General features: G+C 49.4%; 1 protein-coding gene across 1 annotated transcript in view; it reads left to right on the forward strand.

The window, feature by feature from the left end:
• The window catches only part of MYT1 (myelin transcription factor 1), a 34,062-nt gene that overhangs the window by 10,003 nt on the left and 13,619 nt on the right, over positions 1-10,440 (forward strand). Inside the window, exons 7-12 of the mRNA XM_010569495.1 lie at positions 309-399; positions 1,981-2,094; positions 3,538-3,752; positions 6,441-6,565; positions 7,266-7,535; positions 8,308-8,462. Of these exons, the coding sequence (XP_010567797.1) occupies positions 309-399; positions 1,981-2,094; positions 3,538-3,752; positions 6,441-6,565; positions 7,266-7,535; positions 8,308-8,462 (970 nt within the window). The remainder of the gene's footprint in view (positions 1-308; positions 400-1,980; positions 2,095-3,537; positions 3,753-6,440; positions 6,566-7,265; positions 7,536-8,307; positions 8,463-10,440) is intronic.

Below are 10,440 nucleotides of genomic sequence, written 5' to 3' on the forward strand. Positions count from 1 at the left end.
GAGGGGGGCGGGGGGGGCGGGGGGGGGGGGGGCTGAGGGGAGGAAACGGGATTGCAATCAGCAAACGAGGAGAAAGCCCAAGCTGTGTGCAGAGATGCTAATCTAATGCTGACCTGAGCACTGCTGCCTTGTAATTCTTTTTTTCTCTACGCAGATGAATTCTAATTACAGCATTTCACATTCCCTGATTTCTAGGAAAGCAGTGTACAAGACTTGATGATTTTGTCTTTTTTTTTTTTTTTCCTCTGATTTTTATCAAGTTGTTTTTGCTTCCCTTCCCCTCTCCTCTTCCCCTTCTTGCTCCGAAGTCTTGGCGATGCATGAGAACGTATTGAAATGCCCCACGCCAGGCTGCACAGGACAGGGTCACGTCAACAGCAACCGCAACACGCACAGGAGGTACCAGCTTTGACTTCTTCTCCATAACGGCCAGGGCAAGGATGGCAGCAGGGCAACCAGCCCCAAAAGCCTTGGCTGTACTCTTGCACTGAGAGACAGCGCAACTAAGATGGGCAAAGCAGGGATGACCCTAAGACAAAGACTAGTATGGGAAAGCAAGACGGGGCAGTGATTTCTGGTTGGGCAATAAAGCAGAGCAATGCTTCCAGGCTCGCAGGTGGGACTATGAAGGGGTAGATGCAGGTGGGGGTTCATGGAAGAGGTGTTTGGCACTAAGAAAGCCTGGTGAGGCTGACTGGAGCGTGACGTTTGTGTTTGGTGGTGTGGCATTTAGCAGGATTTCTAGGAATTTCCACAATATTTAGGCTGAAGTTATTGATGAGGTGCGAATTAAGTCCTCTTGCTGTAGGACCTCAGCCCAAATGTAGTCAGGAGGGGACAGGGTTGAGCTTTGGGACCTGTAATTATACCCCATGTTCTGGTTAAACTCGAACACTTTTATAAACAGGAAGGTTGCAAGCAAGGGAATGGTGCACTTAAAAGCTAGAAACCTTCCAAAAAGCCCGACTAGCTTGTGCTACAGGGATGCGCTCATGAATTTATGATTTACCATTCGTTGCACTTGAGCTTAATTGGCAGAGAGTGACAGCTCTGCAAATGTCGATGCTTTTGCAGGCATGAGGTGAGTTTGTATCGTTATTCATTCAGCCGTGGAGGAAGCTGGTGGATGCTTTGTTGTAGCTGTAGCTGCTAGAGGAAAATTAGGGAAATCTGCTTGGTTAATTGAGAAGCTCGGTTTGGTGCAGGCAGCAAGCAATCGCAGTGAGAGTGAGGTGATCCACTGGTGTTAGTGGGTTATGGAGACAGCTTTGGGCACAACGGTGGAGTCGGAGCCCAGAATTTCACATGGGGCTGGGCTGGGGTTCCCTCGGTGCTGGCTGCTCTGGTGATGAAGGTGCCCGTGATGGCTTGGGGTTGGCTGGGAGCATGCGGGCTCTGCTTGTGAGGGGTTTTTACCTTCCCTGAGCAATCACTGTAAGAGCCAAGCTGTCCCAAAAAGGCAAAGCCAGGCTCATGCGTAGGGCATGCGTGCTGAGCAAAAGCCATTACAGCCCCTGACCTTCCCCAGGCACCCCCATGTTGGCAGCCGTTGCACATCAGAAGTGCAAATGTTTCCCCGCAAGTGCTCCTCAGAAGGCTCCCTTCAAACAGCCCCTGCAAAAGATCCAAATAAATACCACTCAAAAATACCATTTAACTGCTAAAACCACTCAAAGAAACCAGCCCGTTCCCTTTTGCCCCTGCTGTGCTCAGCCTGGTGGAGCTGCCTCCTTGATCCACCTCCGGGTCCTGGGGATGCTCAAGGGCTCATCCTGGAGAGATCTGGCGCTTTGCTGCTTGCCAAGACTAAAAGTAAGCTAGGATAACGATAATTAAAAAAACTTTAAATGCAAACACTTTTCTCATGGGCTCAGTGCAGTTCTGGGTCCCCGAAATGAAGATTTTCATGCTCATCCCTCATGCTTGGTTTCCTTCTCTCTTTTTTCGTCCTCCTTTTTAAAAAAACCCCACCTCACACAGTTTATCTGGGTGCCCCATTGCTGCTGCTGAAAAATTAGCCAAATCGCATGAAAAGCAACAAACCCAGTCTGGTGATCCTTCGAAGACCAGCTCCAATTCTGACCGGATACTCAGGTAAACGGGACCGCGAAGCCCAGCGCCGCGTCACCGCGCCGCCCCAGCCCTCCCCGCCATGCCCCGCTCGCAAGAGCGGCCGTCACGGCTCCCTCCGGCTGTATCTTGATACTGCTGAGTCCTGTTATTATGATCATAGGTCTCGCCAAGGTGGGGAGATATCTAATTGATGATCCCAGGGAGGGCATTGAGGACAATGAATTGCTTCTGTAGCATCAATTAATGCTGAGGCTACAGGCCAAAGGGTTTTACCGGTGCAGCAGAAGGCATTTGTGCCGATCGCTCTGCAATGCAAACTGCCAGAGAATGATGGCTATTATATTAGCATTATAAGTAGGGTGGGCTCGGGGAGGGGGAGGACGAGATTTAGGCTACATATAAATCACTCGATGGCAGTTTCGCGTAAGTCCGCCCGCTTTTCTTCCTTAGCCCGCACGGTTCAGAGGAGAGAAACCCGCCACTCATTTCCAAACCAGTCACATTTATTTTGTTATTTCGCCTGTCTCTATCTTCCCGGGAGAAAGGGCTGTCTCACATTAAGGATGTCCCTGATAGATGCTGGCTTCCGTAGTTGATGTGATTCATGAGGCTACAGATGGATTGTAATATGGTTAGTTATTTTGCAGCGAGAGCGGGATAAAAACCGCAGTACAAGCCCTGAGCAGCACTCCCACAAAGGCATCGAGGTCTGATTAATTTATTTATTTACTCCCCAGGACTGCTGAGCACCCCGCTGCACCGGTGCTCGGTGCTTTGCAAAGGCCATTTAGGGCGATTACTTATTTATTTGCAGCGGAGCCCGTGCCGGGCGTAGAGCACTCTGAGCGCGTCACGAGGACAGTCCACGCTCCAAGGAGCTCCCGCTCTGAGGACTTGCTGGTGGAAAGAGGTCACGGGAAGGAGAATAACAATAGGCCATTTATATACAATTTATATGCAAGACAAATTGATTCATGATAGGCAGCCCAGCAGAAGCAGGTCTTTAAGAGGGACTCTGCAGGCAGGGGAGAAGCCCCAGTGCCTTTGCAATGAACCTGCAGCGGGAAGCGGAGCTAAACTGGGGTCCTCGCGTCTTCTTGTGCCATCCTGTGTCATGGGTCCCGTAAGTGGGTAATGCCCAAGTTTCTGCTGCTGTTGGAAAATGCTGCCACACCACGGCAGCCTGCAAGAATATTGTTTTGCGTGAGGTCGACAACTTGGTGCTTTGCCTAAAAAGAGAAAAATCAAAAAAAAAAGGGGAAAAAAATAAAAAAGGAATCTAAGAGACCCAAACCAGATGGACACTTGCTGAGGGAGAGCAAAAAGGCTGTCGCTGCCTCCTCTTCCCCAGTAACCCCTTGGGAACAAGGTGCAGCTACGTGTCCCCATCAAGTCCAGTCCCCTCCCAACAACCATCTTGTCGAGGAAAAGAGAAATCACTGTTGCTCATTGTTTCATCCTCAGGCCTATGTGCTTTGTGAAGCAACTGGAGATCCCTCAGTACGGAAGCTACCGGCCCAACATGGTCCCAGCAACGCCCCGGGCCAACCTGGCCAAGGAGCTGGAGAAGTACTCCAAGGTCACCTTCGATTATGCAAGTTTTGATGCTCAGGTTTTTGGCAAACGCATGCTTGCCCCAAAGATTCAGACTAGCGAAACCTCACCTAAAGCCTTTAAATGTAAGTTGGGAGCAGGGATGGGCTGGGTTTTGCATTTTCTGCCTTTCTCGGTGTGTCGCGAGGCTCTTGGGATCGTGGCTTTGGGGTGATGGGAGACTCGGGGCTGAGTCGCTGGACCTCTCCTGCTGCTGTGAAGCAGGGGGAGAAATGGAGATGGGCAAGGCTCTCAAGATGGGTCCTGTGGCATGTACATGGTGGAGAGAGGAGCCCGTGGCTGCCGGTAAAGCTTTGCTTGGGGGAGAGTCGCTTTGGCTTTGGGAATAATTGCATCGAGTGGTGGGAACATTAATCTGAGCGATGTCTCTAGGTGGGATAAGTTACACAGTTGTCCTCAGTCGGTCCCCATTGCTTTGCAGTTCATATCTATTGATCTGTCTTTCCTCATCTAGCTAAATGGATTACAGTTTTCTTCTCTTCCATCTTATATATGACCCACTCCACCCATTTGTCTTCTCTGCCGTGCTCTGCTCTCCAGCTCTGCTACCTATCGATCACCCACCTCCTATCTCCCAGCTCTTTCCTATTGTAGCCACCCACCTCTGCTCCATACAGAGGACCTTGCACTGGTTATAACACTGTGCAACGGAAGCGTGGGTGAAAATGAAATGGCTAAATAACCCCTCAGGGCCTGGGCTGTCAGGAGCGGGAGGGAAGCTGCATGGGGAGACAGCCTGCTGCAAACTGATGTTAAACCTCCCCCTTCCCTTTGACACCAAATGTGCACCTGAAGACTTCTTTTTGAGAAAAAAAAAAAAAAAAACAGATTTAGGAGCCCAGTTTGCAGAAGTCAGCAGCCTCAAGAGGGCTTTCTGTCTGGCTAATCCCACTTCCACAATCCTGTTTAATCCTGATGCAGCTGCTCTCTAAAAAGTGCTCGTACTTGAAAGCATCCCGGTTGTTGCACTACAATGGAAGCGCCCTTTATTACAGTACTAAATCTGTAAAGGATCAGACAATGAAATTGGATGGAGGCCAGAGAGCACAACTGCCACTGTCATCCTGGGTTAGGGCTGATGGAAAAGTAATTTGTTTCCCAGCACAAGTGATTCTCTTGCTGAATGGATTGTGTTATTTGCAATATTAGCAAAGAATTTTCAGGGTAATTGTACTGACAAAAATAATTCCAGCAGACCCACTAGGATAATCCTTTCTATTTTTTCTCATCACTTATTTTACTAATTTGCTGATTGCGAGTCTATTAGTGGTAGAAATACTTATGAAATGGAAAAGCATCGCTGAGCCTACGGTGTGAAATTGAAATTGGCATCTCGCGATCCTGGATATTGTCAGGTTGGGCTGGCAAATACCCGCACCCTGCCGCAAAGACATGGATTAAACTGGACTCGAAAACAAGCAGCCATACACAAGAATAACCATTTGGGCAAACCTCCAATGAGTTAATCAAAGCGACAAGATGAATATGATTGCCAATCATAGCAGGGAAATCTGTTCCTTTCACTGAGAACTTATTTTAAAGAGATCTTCATCCAGAGGGATTTATATTCCCCTGCATGTGTGTGCATAACTCCCATTAATGTCAATATGCATTATATACGCACACAACAAGGAAGAAAGCAGTCCTCAGGAAGATTAGCATTTTATAGTGTCTTATATTACAAGTTTGTAATGGGAATAATGAAATCGCTTTGCTCTGTAGCTGCATCGACCGAGGTTGTCTTGCCGCTTTGCCATCATCGGGCCAAAGCTTACGAGTCTTTCCTGATAGAGACTCCCACTGAAGGGGGGATGTTTTCCCCCAAAAAGGGCATAGTGAAATGAATTAAGAATTTGAAGATTTTGCTAATCGATTCAGAATACAGTCCTGTGACTGTTTAAAATTGGATGATCCCCTGTTTGCACCCACTGAAACTACTGACTTCAGAGGGACTTTGTGTAGGTCAGAGCCCTCCTAAACAGGACCAGGTTCAAGATTAGGGCAAGTTTTATTGTGCGTTAACCCTGGGAAATACTCACTTTTGTTTCATAGAGTGTAAAGAGAAATTGCATCTCCAGGATTGCACGGCTGCGTGCTGTGACACGCAGTAACAGTGCAGTGTCGTGGCCGCGTGCGGCTGTGTAATAAATCCTGTTATTCAGGCATATTTAAATGATACGTCAGCTGTCAGAAAAATCCATATTTCACTGGTGTCATTACTGGACGCTCGTATTTCATGGCCACGGTTTTGCTATTAATGTAATTTTTTAAATTGTAAGTTTTCAAGCGTGCTACAAGAAATCTTCCCATAAGTCAGCTCTGCAGATAAGTTATGAACGTACAGAGAACAATAAAAAAAGAGCCAGGAAGCTTCTCTAAGCTTTAACCGCTTCCACCGAGGAGTAGCTTTAATGAAGAAAAGCAGTCATGTTTTGGGGACTTGATGGCAGAGTCAGTTAATGAATTAAGTTTTCACGCCGAGAGACCATTGCACAAGTCGCAGCCAGCACTGCTCCTATTGCACAACCCAGGCAACAAAATAGCCCGTGGATTGGTAATAACCACAGGCTGCCACTGGAACTGCTAATACTAGCTGCGTCAGACTGACTTAACCTCTTACCGCTGCCCAGTTATACATTAGCCTTGTGTTGTTCCTTCTCTTTTTATTCCAGCCAAACCTTTTCCAAAGGCCTCTTCCCCCAGCCACAGCCCCTCCAGCAGTTACGTGAAGAGCACTTCATCTTCCTCCACAGGCTTCGACTACTCCCACGACGCCGAGGCTGCGCACATGGCTGCCACTGCCATCCTCAACCTCTCCACCCGCTGCTGGGAAATGCCGGAGAATCTCAGCACGAAGCAGCAAGAGGCCCCCGGCAAGGTGAGCCGAGCGTGCCTGGGGACCCTCGCTCCACCACGCAATGGCATGGGTTAAAAGTTTGGGATGGGAGAAATAACTTTTTTTTTTTTTTTACCCTTCCTTTCATTTTAATTTTTCAATATGGAGGGTGTGCAGAGACTCCTCACCTATCACCCTTTCGCTCCCTGCTTTGGCTGGTGCAGTTTGGAGGAGGTAAACTTGGCTCTTAGTGTGTTATGGAGATGCATTGTGGTTCAAATTACCCATCTGAGATGAGCATCGTTCCAAGCAGAGTCTCAGAGCTGGTTTCAGTTGCTCACTGGTCTGTATCTGATGTCATTTGAGATTCCCCAGTTGTGTCCAGGCTGACCTCCAGCTATTTTTCAGAGGAACGCAAGCTTTCCAGAAGTCCCGTGTTGCACCCCCAGCTTTGGGCAGATGTCTTAGATGCCACGGGGCATCTTAAGAGGCACTAGATGCCTGTGTTCAAGCAATCGAGTCAACATGCCACATGGCTGGTAGTCCAGGGGTGCATTTGCATGGCATGTTTCTGAAATATTTATGAAAGAGCATCCTTTTCCATTCAGTTCCTTCTACATGACTGTGGAGAGGATGGGACATGAATAACCTGCCCCCTGCCCTGCAAAAGACAAATGGGGGCAAGATCCCTGTAGGGAATTGCTGGCAGCTGCTAACGTTGGGCATGTTTCCAACCTTTCAGTCCATGGACATTGAGGTGGATGAAAATGGGACTCTGGACTTGAGTATGAACAAGCACCGCAAACGGGAGAGCACCTTTCCCAGCAGCAGCAGCTGCAGCAGTAGTCCCAGCATGAAGTCCCCAGATGTGTCCCAGCGCCAAAACAGCACCAGTGCCACGAGCAGCACCATGACCTCCCCCCAGTCCAGCCAGACCTCCCGCCAGGATGAATGGGATGGGCCCATTGACTACACTAAACCAAACCGTCAGCGGGAAGAGGAGCCAGAGGAGGTGAGCGGTGACTACTGATGCTTGAATAACACCTTGGGGGGGATTGAATGCCGTGTTTGCTTGCACAGTTGTCCTATTTTCCCCCAGAACCCCTAATTTGCCCTTTGAGCCTAGGAGAGAAATATTATTAGCTTCGTCAGTGCTACCAGACATCAGCTGCGGACAATCGAGCAGGAGGCAGATGCTCTTGGATCTGTTGGGGTGCTCCTGCAAAGGAAGAACCCACCACTTGCATTGTCCTGGGTCTGCAGTGCTTTCTTCGTTGCAAATCCTTTCAGCTCATTTGCACCAGCGGCGCTCCTGGTGATGTTCCCCCGGTTGATTTATATCTGTCATTAGCAGATACAACCCTGCGTGCCACTGACATTAATCCTGCAGGTGGGGGAACCCAGCCATTACATCCTGGCTGAGGTGAGTGGGGGTCCTGGCCCTGGAAGCAGCACGCTGCTTCTCTGCCCATGGGGCAAGGTGGAGGCAGGTGCCACTGAGGATGAGTATGGGGGGATTGCACTGATCTTCATCCCTTCAAGACCTTGGGAGAGCCAGGTGTAAATCCCCGTACGGATGTGTTTTACACATTTCTCCTATAAAAAGGAGAAATTACAGACTATTGGATCTCTGGTTTGGGTACTGTGAGGCGCTTGCGGAGGGCTCAGGAGCGTTGGCAATGCTGCGCTAACTCTTAGCTGGGATGAACCTGGGATCCTTTCCCACCATGGCTCAGCAGCAATGATCACCACTACAACCACTTTTCCTGGCTGTTTTCTTGCAGTCAGAGCCTGCCGCCCACTCTTTTGCCTCCTCGGAAGCTGATGAGCAAGAAGTGTCGGAGGAAAACTTTGAAGAACGAAAATACCCAGGGGAAGTTACTTTAACCAACTTCAAGCTTAAATTCCTCTCCAAGGACATCAAGAAAGAGCTGCTCACGTAAGTCCTGCCTTCTTGTCTCTTCCTCCAAAATGTATAAAATATGTACCCAGCACAGCCAGGCTGGCAGGAGACAAAATTTATTAGCAAATACATTTTAAAAAATTAGAAGTGTAGTTCCCTTTCTTGCTGTGATTGGTCTTACCTCATCTAAGCGGTTCAAATAAAAAGCTCCAAGAGAAAGCCTATCCTCATACAACTGCTGATCATCGAGGCAAAATACGTTCCCATATGGCCCTGAAACTCTGCAGTGATGAAGGGAACTTTCTGGGGAACTCAGTGCTCTCAGGGTTCATGGACAGGGCTGTGGAAACCTCCTTGCAGGGCCTGTTTTCCCTGGTGTTTTCCTGCAAGAGTGTTGCTGGCACAGTGATGGAGACTACCCGATCTCCTGCCCCCTTGTTTTGGGACACTGGGTGATGCTGAGGAGCCAACAGCACCCAAGGGATCTCAGTACCTTCTCAATGGGAGTGTTGAACTGCAAGGTCCCTTGTTGGGAAGGCAGGACTTGGTGGTTGTTTAACATAGAGCAATGGGTCCCATCACCGTGATACTGCAAGGCCACAAAATGTGAACTAGGGCTGCAGCAAGATTGCTGTCATGCTGCATCTTACATCGGAGAGAGCTCTTAATCCAGCTCCTATCTGTGTATTCATGGCACTGGGTGGGTGGAAATAGAGACCCAGATCTATTCTATTAGATGGAGTATTGCTCTGCATCCACGCCGACCCCCAAACTAATGGTTAATGTTTAGAGTCTGACCCAAATGCTGCAACTTGGACCTGGCTCTGATCTAATGGCATGTCGGGATCAGCCTGGAGGTTGTGATGGGGAGGTCCCCCCTCCCAGGCATCCCAGCGGATCTGCTGTTCTTGGCTTCTTTCCTATGCATCTGACCTTCCTATATGTTAAACAGGGAAGAGTCAGCGGGCATCGTTTTGCTGACCTTATACAACACAGCTCATTATTTGGCTATGCAAGCAGGAGGCAGAGGGAGCAGACAGGCAGGGAGCAGATCCGTGGGGGCAGAGCAGCAGCAGCAGCATCTTCCCTAAATGAGCAAAACACAGAGCAGCTGCCCTATGCAACGCTCTAAAGGCTTTTTAAAAACCCAGCAGCGATGTGGACAGCAATTTCTGAGGTAGAGCCCTGAAGTCCTCCTGTGCTATAATTGTATTATGAGGGTAGAGAAATTTCCTAAATGGAAACAGCCCTGGAATAAATAAACGGTGTTGTGGGCAGCCCTGAGCCTTCTCTCCCCATTTAGCATCCTTGTTCCTTTCTGGCCCAAGGGCTGTAATGAATTAGCTGTAGTTAACTCCGGAACAGACTTGCCCGCTGTGTCTGTCTGATGCTCCGTGTCTGGGTGTAGTTTTTGGGCCATCTCCAGGCACTGAGGGCTGTCGCAGTGAAGATGCTCCTCACCTCTATCTTCTCGTCGCCCTCCTGCTGGCGCACGACTGGGTACCACGTAGCAATACATCACTGCTGCTTGCACATCGTCGTATCGGTGCCGGCTCTAGGGCTCACTGTGTTTGTATGGTGGTGTGGCTGTGAAAAGGACTCGAGGGTGAGCAGGGAATAGCTGCATCCCCAAGACTCAACTTGCCGGGTCAAACTGTCCCAGGACATCCCTGCAGTGTCCCAGGACATCCCTGCTCTCTCGCATCCCCTCCAGCCTCAGGCAGGCAGGGCAGGACTGTGCCAGAACCTCACCGCTCATGCACAAACTGGCTTTTATTCCTTGGACATCAAGAAGGGATGGCACCTTTTCCCACTGCCCACACAAGTGGAATTCACGGGGGATGCAGCGGAGAGGGATGGGTGGGAACCGCAGTCCGGCAAAGGCAGCAGGCGAGACGTGGCAGCTTCTCCCACTCCTCAATTTAGGAGCCCCCAGGCACATGAGTCAGAGGTTACTTTTATTCCCTTTCTGGAGTGAATAGTGTTTTCAAGCTTTTCTTTGCAGCTATAAGGG

The sequence above is a fragment of the Haliaeetus leucocephalus genome, unplaced genomic scaffold, assembly GCF_000737465.1.
Source record: "Haliaeetus leucocephalus isolate CR32 unplaced genomic scaffold, Haliaeetus_leucocephalus-4.0 Scaffold273, whole genome shotgun sequence".
Classification (NCBI taxonomy): domain Eukaryota; kingdom Metazoa; phylum Chordata; class Aves; order Accipitriformes; family Accipitridae; genus Haliaeetus; species Haliaeetus leucocephalus.